At 41.5% G+C, this 14,250-nt stretch overlaps 1 protein-coding gene across 2 annotated transcripts in view; it reads left to right on the top strand.

The window, feature by feature from the left end:
- The window catches only part of ABCC4 (ATP binding cassette subfamily C member 4 (PEL blood group)), a 207,886-nt gene that overhangs the window by 153,784 nt on the left and 39,852 nt on the right, over window positions 1–14,250 (top strand). For both annotated transcript variants that reach the window (XM_082859518.1, XM_082859517.1), the window contains exons 21-25: window positions 7,494–7,644; window positions 9,072–9,191; window positions 10,807–10,917; window positions 12,145–12,245; window positions 13,288–13,479. In XM_082859518.1, coding sequence (XP_082715644.1) covers window positions 7,494–7,644; window positions 9,072–9,191; window positions 10,807–10,917; window positions 12,145–12,245; window positions 13,288–13,479 — 675 coding nt within the window. The remainder of the gene's footprint in view (window positions 1–7,493; window positions 7,645–9,071; window positions 9,192–10,806; window positions 10,918–12,144; window positions 12,246–13,287; window positions 13,480–14,250) is intronic.

The following is a 14,250-nucleotide window of genomic DNA, read 5'->3' as shown; positions in this document are numbered from 1 at the left end:
CCCAGTAGTGGGATTGCTGGGTCATGTGGTAGTTCTATTTGTGGTTTTTTAAGGAACCTCCATACTGTTCTCCATAGTGGCTGAACCAATTCACATTCCCACCAGCAGTGCAAGAGGGTTCCCTTTTCTCCACACCCTCTCCAGCATTTATTGTTTCTAGATTTTTTGATGATGGCCATTCTGACTGGTGTGAGATGATATCTCATTGTAGTTTTGATTTGCATTTCTCTAATGATTAATGATGTTGAGCATTCTTTCATGTGTTTGTTGGCAGTCTGTATATCTTCTTTGGAGAAATGTCTATTTAGGTCTTCTGCCCATTTTTGGATTGGGTTGTTTGTTTTCTTGTTATTGAGCTGCATGAGCTGCTTGTAAATTTTGGAGATTAATCCTTTGTCGGTTGCTTCATTTGCAAATATTTTCTCCCATTCTGAGGGTTGTCTTTTGGTCCTGTTTATGGTTTCCTTTGCTGTGCAAAAACTTTGAAGTTTCATTAGGTCCCATTTGTTTATTTTTGTTTTTATTTCCATTACTCTAGGAGGTGGGTCAGAAAGGATCTTGCTGTGATTTATGTCATAGAGTGTTCTGCCTATGTTTTCCTCTAAGAGTTTGATAGTTTCTGGCCTTACATTTAGGTCTTTAATCCTAACAATTTTACTTCTTCATTTCCAATATTTATTAGTTTTATTTCCTTACTGTGGCTAGAGGTTTGAGTACAATGTTGAAAAAAGGTGATAATACATTCTTGTTCTCTTAAGATAAAATCTTTTAATATTTTTCCATCAAGAATGATGTTAACTGCAATTTTTTTAGGTAGATTGAATGTTTCCTTTAATTCCTAAATTCCTGAGAATTTTACTGTTTTTAAAATCAAGAATAGGTGTTAAAATTTGACTAATATTTTTCTACATTTCTTCAGATAATTATATTATTATTCACCATTAATCTTTTAATGTGGTATATTATACCGATTGATATTTGCAGGTTACATTAACCTTATATTCCTAGAATAAACTCCACTTGGTCCTAATGTGTACCATATATATTTTTTTTTACGTATCATTGTATGCAATTTGTTAATGTTTTGCCAAGAATATTTGAATCTGTTGTTCATGAGGCATCTTGGTTCATAATTTGCTTTTCCTTAAATGTTTTGCCAGGTTTTGTGGTATCAGAGTTATGCAGTCCTCATAAAAAGACATGGGAAATGGATAGTTTTGTTATGGTCTTTTTTTTTTTTTTTTTTTTTTTAGCTGCACCTTGCGGCTTGTGGTATCTCAGTTCCCCAACCAGGGATTGAGCCCGGGCCAGGGCAGTGAAAGCCCGAAATCCTAACCACTAGGCCACCAGGGCACTCCCATGGTCAGTTTTATGTGTCAATTTGACCAGGCTGCATTCCAGTTATTCAGTCACAAAGTAGTCTAGGTGTTACTGTGCAGATATTTTATAAATATGATTAATCAGTTGACTTTAAGGAATGCTATCTTAGATAGTCTTGGTGGGCCTGATTCAGTCTGTTGAAAGGACTTAAGAGTTAAGGCTTCCCTGAATAGAAAGAAGTTCTGCCTGTGGATAACAGCATTGGCTCCTGCCCAAGAGTTCCAGCCTGTCGTTTGTAACAGCTGGCCCTGTGGATTTCTGACTTGCCTAGCCAAGTCTGATTGTGAAATACTGCTTTTTTTATGTTGTTAGATTCAGTTTATTGGTATGTTGTTGAGTGCTCCTAAGACAGTTAGGATTGTAGCTTTTTTCTTTTAATGTGTTTGTGTGGTTTTTATATCATGATGATGCTGGAGTCAGATTCCCTGGAAGAATTTGGTAAAACTTTTTTTCACAATCTACTTGTGAAGCCCTATAGACCTAAGGTCTGTTTTTGGCGGGAAATTTTCACATTATGGAGTCAGATTCTTCGATTGATATGGAAGTATTCAGATCTTCTGTTTCGTATTCTGTCAGTCTTTGTATGTGGTTTTTCAAGAAGTTTGCATTGTATTTTTAAGTTTAGGAGCACAATGCTCATTATATCCCGTCTTTAGTGCCTGTGATATCTCTTGTGTTATTCTCTTTTAATTCACGTTAATGGTAATCCCCCGCCCCTTTTTTGTTTTACGCGGGCCTCTCACTGTTGTGGCCTCTCCCGTTGCGGAGCGCAGGCTCAGCGGCCATGGCTCACGGGCCCAGCCGCTCCGCGGCATGTGGGATCTTCCCGGACCGGGGCACGAGCCCGCGTCCCCTGCATCGGCAGGCGGACTCTCAACCACTGTGCCACCAGGGAAGCCCGACCCTTGACTTTTATACTTCCTTTTTGTTTTTTTAAATAAGACTCTTTTTTTGTTACAGCAAGTTTTTAGTTCACAGTGAAATTAAGAGGAAGATTCAGAGATTTCCCATGTACACTCTGTGGCCTTTAAAAAAAAATGTTTAAAGTTATAAATTTACCTCTAAGCACCTTAGTTGCAGCCTTCAAATTTTAATTTGTAGATATTCATTTTCTTTTATGCCAAAATTCTTTGTAATTTTATTGTAATTTTGAATTAGATGATACCTTGAAATGTATTATTGAACTTCCAAATATTTAGTGACATACTAGTTACCTTTTTGTTATTGATTTCTTGTTAAATCTGCTTAGGTCAGAATATATTCTGTACAATTTCTGTCCCTTGAAGTTTGTTGATACTTGCTTTATAGTATAGGATATATGCAATTGAAAAGAATGTCTTATGTAATCACTGACTGCCGTGTTGTATAGTTCCTAATTAGGTCAGATATATTAATGACATTTTTAAAATCTTTTCTATCTCCGTTGATTTTTATCTGCTTTTTCTATCAGTCTCTGAGATGGGTGGGTTTCAGTCTCCCACTATGGGTATGGCTTTGTCTGTTTCTACTGAGTTCTGTCAGATTTTGCTTTATACATTAGTGAGCTGTGTTATTAGGATTATGTAAGTTTGGATTTTTTTAAATATCTTTTAGATAAAATTGACCCTTTATTCTTATGAAATGTTTTCCTTTATTTCTAGGAATCCTTTCTAACTTCATGTTAGATAGATACTCCGGCTTTCTTTTGGTTAGTTTTTATGTGGGGTACATTGTTCAACATTTTATTTCCACTTCTATTTGATGTTATTTCTAAGCTGTGCTTTTCAAACATAGGAAATAGATGCACTGTAGTCTTGAATTTCACAATAAGCTCAAACACTGAAAAAGGTTAGTAAGGAAGCTATTGATCGTTGAGATTTGCTGAACACAAAGGAAGGGAGAAGTGCACTCTGTTTCCCTAATCATTTCTCTTGTGTTGGTTAAGAAACTGTAAACCAAACCCCACCATTCACTCTTTAGTGGAGTTAACTGTGACTCAGGATTAAGGGCTACCTGAAGGAATACACAGGTTCCACAGCTAGTGTGGATCTGAAAAGATCTAAGGCAGTCAACTGAGGGATGAAAAGCATGATTGGTGAATCCTAAGGAAAGGACAGGTTTAGAAAAGCTTTATTAATATTAGAGTGTGTATGGATCTCATCATAGAGATAAGATACACCACTTTTTATCATTTTCTTGTATAAAAGAGTTAATTGGGTTGGGTGAGGTCAAAAGAAATGTGATAAAGGAGGGGTCTGGAACCAGAGCTGCTCTGTAGACTCCCTTAGACATGCAAGGTACCATATCACCTTACACCTGCAGACTCAACATTAACTCTAGGGTTAGTATTAAGTTTAGGAGCTTGCACTGATTTCCCTTTGCTTCTGTTTATCCTGTGATTGAAGGGTAAGGAGTATTGTTTCATAGAAATTACATTATATTGCTTTGTGTTTTTAAAAACTATTTATTTATGTCTTTATTTGGCTGTGTCAACTCTTCGTTGCAGCACGTGGGCTCTTCGTTGTTGCATGTGGGCTTCTCTTTAGTCGTGGCGCCCGGGCTCCAGAGCTCGCGGGCTTAGTTGCCCCACAGCATGTGAGATCTCAGTTCCTGGACAAGGGGTCGAACCCACGTCCCTCGCCTTGGAAGGCAGATTCTTAACCCCCCTGGACCAGCAGGGAAGTCCCAGAAATTACATTCTATTTCTTAATACTTAGAGAGCTTCGTGGAGGCGTTCAGGATTTCACTGCCTCTGCGAGAACCCTGGGTGAGCTAGCAGTACAATTGATGAGATAGTCATTTCATTGAAAGGCTTTTTTTTTTCATCTGATATGTTTCCAGAATAAATAGGTAGAAGAATCTTTCCCACACCCACATCAATAAACAGCTTACTGATCAAAAACTGGGCATTTTTTAATCTCCCTAAATCAGAAGAAGATCTTGCTGTATTTTCTTGCCAAGAAGTGAATCTTGCTTTGTTTATTGCACTTGAGTCATATTTTCTGCAAAAATCAGTAATAGTTTAAGGCAATCTGGACGATTTGTACTTATCACAACTTGGAATATAATTCTTAGGAGTCTGACTGACAGCAAAATTCAAAGATTTGCAATTCTCTTGGGGTGTTAACAGTCTTAATGATCCTCATTTTATTTTTAATCCTGTAAACAGATAATAAAAGTCCTGTCTACTTATTAAGTGATTTTATGATTAAATACATATTTCACATTGTGCCCAATATAAGAGTGAGTGAGAGAGTTCACATAAGAATGGGGTGAGCCAGAAGTATGGATGGCATATTTGTTTGCATAAAGTAAGAAGAATACATTTTTACTGGTGTTTATAGAAAGCATGTTCTTTGGCACAAGCTTCACAGAGACTGGCAGGAACAGAATCCCATGGAATTAAGTTTAAAGTGACATGTGGGTAGAGATACCTAGGAATTCCTACAGGACTGTAAGCAATTTGGACTTTAAATGCCAAACAGGCAAACAGGCCCTCGTATTTCACACTGTGCTTGTGAAAGGAATATGTTAAAGTCTGCCATATTAGAATATAGTGTTAATTCTAGACTTAGAGACTTCCTGGGGGAACTTTAATCCAAGTGTATACATTGAATTTATAAAATCCTCAACCTCATGTGTGTGTTCTTGGGGTTTATGTATTTATTAAAATTAAGTCATGTTGTATTTTATGCTTTCTTATGAAACTTTAAAAAAAAATTTAAACAGTGATTATTAAAACATGTTAGTGTGTTCTATGAGCAATCATTTTTAAGACCTTTTAATGATCAGTCTGCTGTGTGAGCTGATCAGGCTCTAGTTAGCTAGGAAACTAGAACTGGCCCCTGCATGGGAGAGAATGCAAATAAATGGGGAAAATTATAAAAGGGGAGTATATTTAGATCTTAATTTTTTTATTATGAGTTTTATCTGTATATGGGATGCTGTATCAGGCAGAAATTAAAAGAACAGGCTCGGGAACAAAATGAGTAAATTCTCTGACTTCGAGCAAACTCCCAAACCTCTCTGAGCTTTGTAAACAGAAAGCATAATCTCTCCTACTCAGATGTGATAGGAGAATGAAATTAGTGATGCTTGTGAAATACTAGAGAGGTGGGACCCATGGCGAGCCTCATGAAATGTCATCCATTATTGGTAATTTGGAGGGTGCGGTAATAACCACCATTTATTTGGTTGTCAACCAGATCTAGAGACTCGTGGAATTTCTTCAGTATCATGAAGAAATTTGCCATGGGCACTAGCAATACAGCAGTTATCTTAGTTTTCACATTGTTTGAATGGGGAGGTTTTTAAACAAAACCATTAACATTTTCCAGACAGCATTATTTTTTTTTTTTTCCTTTACTGTTTTTCTATACTCGATTAACAATTCACTTAGCTTATAGTGTGGTTTGTCAGAAAGAGCTGCTCACAGGACAGCATCATTTCTGAGGATGAGAGGTGCTCATTAGACCTCCCTTCCGCAGGTGGTGGTGACAGTGCCCTCTGCCTGAGTCATCCCGACATCCTTTGTTCCACCAAGGCTGCTTTGTTCCACCAAGAAGGGTGACCTCGGGTGGACACAGTTACATTTCCTGGGATTCACTAGTTTACAAAATGTAGCTTTTGTACTTTCATTGATATGAACTCACCAATTCATGGTGCATGAAAGAGGAAATGTCAAATTGATCTTCTGTTTGGAATATACTTCTTCATCAGGTTTGCTCTGGTGCCTCAGAGGTCTACCATTTTTTCCCCTTAGTCTCCAAGAAATGCTCAGCAATTTCAGAGCAGTAAGTTTCCACTAATAAGAAGCAAAGTTTGAAATAAAAAAAGGATATAGAATAGGAAACATCTCAAAAAATGGTGACTTGCCTCCATTCTCCTAAGGTTATCAATCTTTGGAAGGCCTAGAGTTGGGAAGAAAATACAGAGGGGACAGAAATTGTAGTACGGATCAGGTTTATTGTTCATATTATTTAAAAAGTGTGTCTTCAAACAGAATAGACCTCACATTCAAGTTTTCTCTGTGGCCAGAGAAAAGCCATAGTCACTTTGGTACAGGTGACATCATTACCACACCTAGGAAAAATAGCACCTGCTCTGCTATGTCCTTGGTTGGTACTAAGCTGCTCCAGTCGTTAGAATGAACTGACAGGGTCCAACCTCATGGGATTCTTAAGATTCTTTGGGTCCATAAATCTATGAATACACCATCCCATCTCTCCTGGCTCCTTGAATCTAGAACACAATTAAGGGAGTTAGACTTTATATTTGTTATATATGAACTGCTAAGCACTTTATATACAGTATCTCATTTAATTCCCATCACCATCCTTTCATGTTGTTGGTATATCCCAGTTTTTGCTTAGATTAAGAGTGTTTGTCAGACTTCCCTGGTGGTACAGTGGTTAAGGATCCACCTGCCAATGCACGGGACATGGGTCTGAGCCCTGGTCCAGGAAGATCCCACATGAAGCAGAACAACTAAGCCCTTGCGCCACAACTACTGAGCCTGCGCTTTAAAGCCCACGAGCCGCAACTACTGAAGCCCGAGCGAGCACCTAGAGCCTGTGCTCCTCAACAAGAGAAGCCACTGCAATGAGAAGCCTGCGCACCGCAACGAAGAGTAGCCCCTGCTCGCCGCAGCTAGAGAATGCCGTGCACAGCAACAAGGACCCAACGCAGCCAAAAATACATAAATAAACAAACAAATAAATAAATATTTTTCAGAAAAACTCTGTCACATGGTAAGCGTGCAATAAATATCATGAGCAACACCTATAATTTTCTTCTTTCTTTCTTTTTTTTTTTCTCACTGTTGTGGCCTCTCCCGTTGCGGAGCACAGGCTCTGGACGCACGGGCTCGGCGGCCATGGCTCACGGGCTCCGCAGCATGTGGGATCTTCCCAGACCGGGGTACAAACCCATGTCCCGTGCATCAGCAGGCGGACTCTCAACCACTGCGCCACCAGGGAAGCCCCTCTTCTTTCTTTGGACGGGAAAGCATTCCTTACCATTCCAACATGTCCTTCGAAGAAAGGAGTTTAATCCTAACAAAACAGCCCATTAAAGGTTATTTTTGAAGAGAATGCTGGATAAAGAGGCCACTGTATCTGTTTTCACTCTTCCAGACATTTCTACAAGTGATTGGTGTGGTGGGTGTGGCGGTTTCGGTGATTCCTTGGATTGCGATACCCCTGGTTCCCCTTGGCATCATTTTCTTTGTTCTCCGGAGATATTTCTTACAGACGTCAAGGGATGTGAAACGCCTTGAATCTACAAGTGAGTACCCGGGGCTCTCGGGTTGGGATGGCAACTCAGCCTGGCTTCCGTTTGTGCTGTAATGGACCAGACCCCTGAAATTTTGCAGACTCTGTCTTCTGGAATTTCTCACTAAGTTAACATTAGGTAATTAGATATTATGGCCACTGTGAGTCCATGTGGCCCTTAAGGCAAATGGAGCTGGTGGCGGGTCAGCTGCAGCTTTGCATTTTAGCACGAGGAGGACGAATTGAGCACCGTGAGGACAGGGGACTGTTTCTGTCTTGTTCATGACATGCTTCCTCACACAGAGCATCTACTCCATAAATACTTTTCTTAAAAATACAATATTTCATCATGGTAGAACTAATGTCTTTTCTAGGAGATGCACGGGTAACAAAGTGATGTCAGTATTTCCTGCTGATAAAGCACAAGTTATCACTCCTCCCAGAAAGGTCACAGGCTCAGAATCTGCCCACAAAGAAAGCAAGTTGCCTCATTCACGGCAGGGAATGAAAACCAAAAGGGGTCCTCCCTGCCCAGCAACCTACAACCCACCTGTTCCCTGATGTGCGGGAGCCAGACCGTGGTGCTCGTGTTCAGTGTGCTCTTAGAGAAGATGCCAGGAAACAAATGGCTGGTCATGTGACACGAGGCCCCACACCAATACATAGTCACTAAAAAGAGAATGGCTGCTGTCAGAGTCTAAAAGAGTGACATCAGTGTCACATACCACAGTGGCCTCCAAATGCCTCAAGTATCCAGTAGGGCAGCTATAAAAACATCCATCAGGTTCCCAGAGCGGAAGTCGAAACTATTCAAAGACCCCTTGACTGCATGGGTCCTCTGGGCACAAGGGCCGTGTGACGCCCAGGTGCTCCGTGGCATACAAAGAGACTCTTGGCATAGGTGTAGGAAGATTCCCAGGATAGAAGGAGATGGCAGACTATCCGTTCCCCTTACTTATCTCGCCTCTGTCCTTGTGCCAGCCCTTAAGTTTCTAATCTTAGGTGGAGACAACACACAGATAGTTCATCAAAATTCAGCGTGGTGAGGGACTCTGACGGAGAATTAAATTTTAAAATGATACTGAACCAAAAATTAGTGAACAGGTAATTACCTCCAGGTAATTTCTACCTGGAGGGATGTCAGGGAAGAATTTGGGATGTGGCCCTGTTTGAGGAGGACCTTGATGATTGAGTTAGTATGGAGGTTCACTATCTAAATCTAGGTCAGATCTTTCATGTCCAGGTCATAAAAGTGAAGCTTAGTGTGAGCAAGAGTTGGAGGGTCACGTGGAGGATCTTCTCCCGAAGAGGGGCGTCATCCCCCTTCCTCCAGGAAGCCCTCCAGGAAGCCCTTGGGTGTTGCCCCTTGGAAGGCGGTGGATTTCTTTGCATCGAGTCTCCCTGACTTTCTCTGTCGTTTGTCTGTCTCTGCTTCCCCAGCTCGGAGCCCAGTATTTTCCCACTTATCATCATCTCTCCAAGGACTCTGGACCATCCGGGCGTACAAAGCCGAAGAGAGGTTTCAGGAACTGTTCGATGCACACCAGGACTTGCATTCAGGTCTGTAAGTTTCTGGACATGATTTCAGAGGATGGGAGGTGCTGCCTTCTGAGGCTTGAGTCCTTGTCAGGTGGCCTTGCCGGCCCACACCGCTCTCTGCGCCTCCCCAGCCCTTCCTCTCAGCCTCCCCTCTGTGCTCTCCTCTTCCCCATCACACCCCTGCTTTTCTCCCTTCACTGGCTTGCATTGTCCTTCCGTCAAGGTGCCCTGTGGCCTTCTGTCCGTTTAGGGAGGGTGTCAACAGATTTTATTTTTTTTAAGCAAAGAACCACACGGTCTCTGTTGCAACTACTCAGCTTTGCTATTTATTTATTTTAACAATTGAATTGTCAAAATATTTATTTATTTATTTGTTCATTTTTGACTGCATTGGGTGTTCCTTGCTGCACATGGGCTTTCTCTAGTTGCAGTGAGCGAGGGCTACACTTTGTTGCCGTGTGAAGGCTTCTTATTGTGGTGGCTTCTCTCGTTGTGGAGCACAGGCTCTAGGATCATGGGCTCAGTAGTTGTGGCGCACGGGCTCAGCTGCTCCATGGCATGTGGGATCTCCCCGGACCAGGGCTCGAACCCGTGTTCCCTGCATTGGCAGGAGCATTCTTAACCACTGCGCCACCAGGGAATTCCAGCTTTGCTCTTTATTACCGCACTAAAGCAGACAAAAATAATACGTCAGCAAATGGCTGTGTTCCAGTAAAGCTTTATTTACAAAAGCAGGTTGTGGCCATTCTTGGCCCTCAGGCTGTAATTTGCTGACTCTTTTTTTTTTTTTTTTTTTTTGGGTGGTACGCGGGCCCCTCGCTGCTGTGGCCTCTCCCGTTGCGGAGTGCAGGCTCAGCGGCCATGGCTCACAGGCCCAGCCGCTCCGCGGCATGTGGGATCCTCCTGGCCGCGGGGCACGAACCCGTGTCCCCTGCATCGGCAGGCGGACTCTCAACCACTGCGCCACCAGGGAAGCCCCTGCTGACTCTTTTCAGAGCATACAGGGTGGCAGACCTGAAGAAGGAAAATAATTTCTCTCTTATCAGATTTGCCACCCAGAAGTCCCTCTAAGTCAATAAAATCCTGGCCCAACTTTCCAATCTTTATTGTATTTTGAAGAGAAAATGGCATTTTGAAAGCCACATGCAGATCCTGTTAGCTGATGGTCGTTTGGATACTGGCTCCTAAGAATAAACATTGTGCAGGGCCTGCAGTAAGTGCAGAAGGTGCTGGAAACAGTGTGAGCTGCGCTCTCTGCCAGCAGAGAACTAGGAGCAGTCAGCCCTGTGAGAGGATGAGCCTCGTGTTGAGGCCCAGAACTGTAAGAAACACACCAACGAGACCATTTCTCTGTGTTCGCGATTATGATCATAGTTCTGTTTATAACCTGTGGGTTGAAGGTTTTAGTACATTCTTCCCACAAAGCCCCTGGACTGATAGCTATGTATACCATACGTTGTCTTGTGTCAGAACCTAGCTTTCGTGATCTCTAGGTTGCTTGAGTATGTAACTTTGCTGTCCTACCTTGTGTAAAAATCTGTTGTAGCTCAACTGCGCAAAGTGCTCTCCCTCATTAGAAGCAGCCTCCATGATACTTCTGCTTATTCATTATGCTTCTTATACTTCACAAATCCAGAGGCTTGGTTCTTGTTTTTGACTACGTCCCGATGGTTCGCTGTGCGTCTGGATGCCATCTGTGCCATCTTTGTCATTGTTGTTGCTTTTGGGTCCCTGATTCTGGCAAAAAGTAAGTACAGATGTGAATAACTATTTGTATTATGATTACAATTTATAGCTTCGTTTGCAGTTATTAATTTAAACTCTTGGCTCATTGTCTAATCCCATATACCATTTGGTTCTAATGAATTGTATTAAAGTGTTTGCAGCGTGTGGTTTTCCAGTGTGGCCCTTGTAGAGGAGTCATTTGGGTCTTGATGAGGCCTTTAATGAGATGTCTTTTTTGTGTGTGTGCGGTACGCGGGTCTCTCACTGTTGTGGCCTCTCCCGTTGCGGAGCACAGTCTCCGGACGCGCAGGCTCAGGGGCCGTGGCTCACAGGCCCAGCCGCTCCGCGGCATGTGGGATCTTCCCGGACCGGCATGTGGGATCTTCCCGGACCGGGGCACGAACCCGTGTCCCCTGCACTGGCAGGCGGACTCTCAACCACTGCGCCACCAGGGAAGCCCTAATGAGATGTCTTGATGAGGGCTTTGATCCTTTTATATTTCTTAAATGGGTTGAAGTCTATACAACTCTAGCAACTGACCTTCTGAACATTCCTGATAGCGTCTTAGTGTTAGGAGGAGAGGACCAAGTTTGCTGTTAAGCTTTTTGTCAAGCTTATGGCATTCAGGCTCCTCGGATCTCTTGGTTGTAGCTTCCTGGTGTACTGAGGTGAGAAGTATTCTCTGTAGGAAAGAACAGTATCCTCTGCTGTGTGGGTACCAGATGAGCAGGTAATGGTGTGTGTGGCGTGAATTCACCATCCCTAACTATTCCATAGTAACAACACTGAATCATAGTGTTTAATGATGGAACAATGAGAGCAGTATTTTAGATTTAAAAGTACTGGCTCTCAGAACCTATTGACTTGTTTTTCGTGGTTTCCAACTGTGGCTGCGTTGGGCATACAAAGTGAAATTACATAATGGTCCTTGAAACCATAATGACGAAAGCCTGAATGATGACATGATTCCTCGCCTGTATAATACTGTCAAGTGTATGTCAATCCTGTCGGGATTAATAAACTTATTTAATAGTTTTCTGAGTTCATAGTTTTTTTTCTTTGTTTGTTTTTTCTTTTTTCTTTTCGTTGTATCATGGTCTCAATCAACAGGTAGTAAAAATATAAGTAATGCTGTTGTTATGTGCAAGTGTTTTAAATATTATAAAGAAGTCTTGGTACAGAGACAGTAGGATCCCAACTCAGGGTTTAGGATGGAACTAAGTTATTCCCCTTCTTCTTCCTCATTTAGCTTTGGATGCCGGCCAGGTTGGCCTGGCGCTGTCCTATGCCCTCACGCTCATGGGGATGTTCCAGTGGTGCGTAAGGCAAAGTGCCGAAGTTGAAAATATGGTAACATTTACCTTTTAGCCTATTCAGGTCTCCTTGTCGTTACATCACATAAAGGCAATTCTTATGTAAAAAAAAAAAATCTTAAAACTTTTCTTTTTTTTTTTTTTTTTTTTACATCATAGCTAACAGGGTTTGTTAGATCCTTCCTCCATCTGTTTACAATTTATTTAAAATAAAATATATACATCTTTTTCTCAGTCTTATGTATGCCATGTCAGCAGGTTTTATATTCATCACAAGCTGTCTTCAAATATAATAAATGTCTCTGTAGGAGGGAGGTTCTGAAATCCTGGAGAAGATATAAGCTAGGGTAATTCCTCATTCCTGGTGAAAGGAGAATTTAGTGTTTTGAGGTTTATTTGTTTAATTCATTTAATTTAATTATTGCCCACCCTCCCCATTTGAGAATTTTTCCTGTATGTGTTGAACACCTGAATCTACTGGTGCCCCTTCTCTCTGAATGTACTATCAAGTTATAGTTGTTTAGAAGGCCTTAGTCAATATGTAAATTCTCTGCTGTTTCGAATATTTTCAATTTTTCCTAAAGGGAGAAAAATGATGAAAATGAAACTTTTCTATTTCGCTCTCTAACAGAGAAGAAAGTAACTAATTATTAAAATGAGGTGTACTGACTATGCATTTCTATTCATCTATAACAGATGACCCTTCTGTAGCAAAATGCTACTGGTGGGCGTCCATACATATTCTTTTCATTGACAAAATTCTCTGTTTTTTAAAATTCATATGCAAAAATTAGATCAGTGAAATCATAGTATTCATTTCTCTAGTTCTTTTCGTTTTAATATAATGTTGAAGAAAGTAGCCGTAATAAAAGTGTTACAAGACAATGAACAAGTTTACAAATCATCAGTATCCTCATCAAACTACTACTTCTGTCTTTTGGGGGTGTTAAGACCTGAGATATTCTTCATTATATAAAAGCAGATATAATAATATAAATGCAGAGCATCTCATTCACAGTCTTTGAACATCCATAAACAAGACCCTCCGCTCCTAACTCATGTGATGTCATATCTTTCAGATGATTTCAGTAGAAAGGGTGATTGAATATACAGATCTGGAAAAAGAAGCACCCTGGGAATACCAGAAACGCCCACCACCGTCCTGGCCCCAGGAAGGAGTGGTCGTCTTTGACAATGTGAACTTCTCGTACAGCTTAGATGGGCCTCTGGTATTGAAGCACCTGACAGCCCTCATTAAATCGAGAGAAAAGGTTTGTTTCAGCCATTTGCCTCTGTTTTTGTTGCTGTGTGCATGCTGATTAGATCAGTCCCTCGGGCGGGACCAGGACAAGCTCTTGAAAAAGAGGCTAAATGAGAACAGACATGGTGGCAGGAAGCTCCCCGCACCTGCCCCTCCAGCTTCAAGTCCTGATGTACATACACCCCCTGCACTTGGGTCGTGTGTAGGTTCTCCCAGTGTATCACGTCCTCCCTGCTTCCAGTGCGCACGCTGCCCCTCGACCTCAGAGACCCTTCCCTTCCGTCATGTGGCTGGTGAAAGTCACCTCGTTTTCTGAGTCAAGTCTCATTCGTCTGCTTCTCTGAGACCCTCTATTCTTCCTCAGCGTCTTTTACATAATGAAAGTAACAGATGAATGGGTAAACAAATGTGCTATATCCCTAACAATGAAATATTATTCAGCCTTAGAAAGGAGTAAAATTCCAGTCTATGGATAAACCTTGAGGACATCAGGTTAAATGAAATAAGTCAGACATAAAGGGAACAAATACTGTATGATTCCACTTATATGAAATGTTATTCAGCCTTAAAAGGAATAAAATTCCAACTTATGGATAAACCTTGAGGACAACAGGTTAAATGAAATAAGTCAGACATAAAGGGAACAAATACTGTATGATTCCACTTATATGAGGTTCCTAGAGTAGTCAGATCAATGAAGGCAGGAAGTAGGATGGTGGTCACCAGAGACTGGGTGAGGGGAATTGGGTGTTGTTGTTTAATGGGTACAGAGTTTCTTTGT

This window comes from Leucopleurus acutus (genome assembly GCF_964270905.1).
Source record: "Leucopleurus acutus genome assembly, chromosome: 18".
NCBI classification, from domain to species: domain Eukaryota; kingdom Metazoa; phylum Chordata; class Mammalia; order Artiodactyla; family Delphinidae; genus Leucopleurus; species Leucopleurus acutus.
Note: the sequence above shows the minus strand (reverse complement) of the source record. Positions and strands in the feature narration are given on the sequence as shown.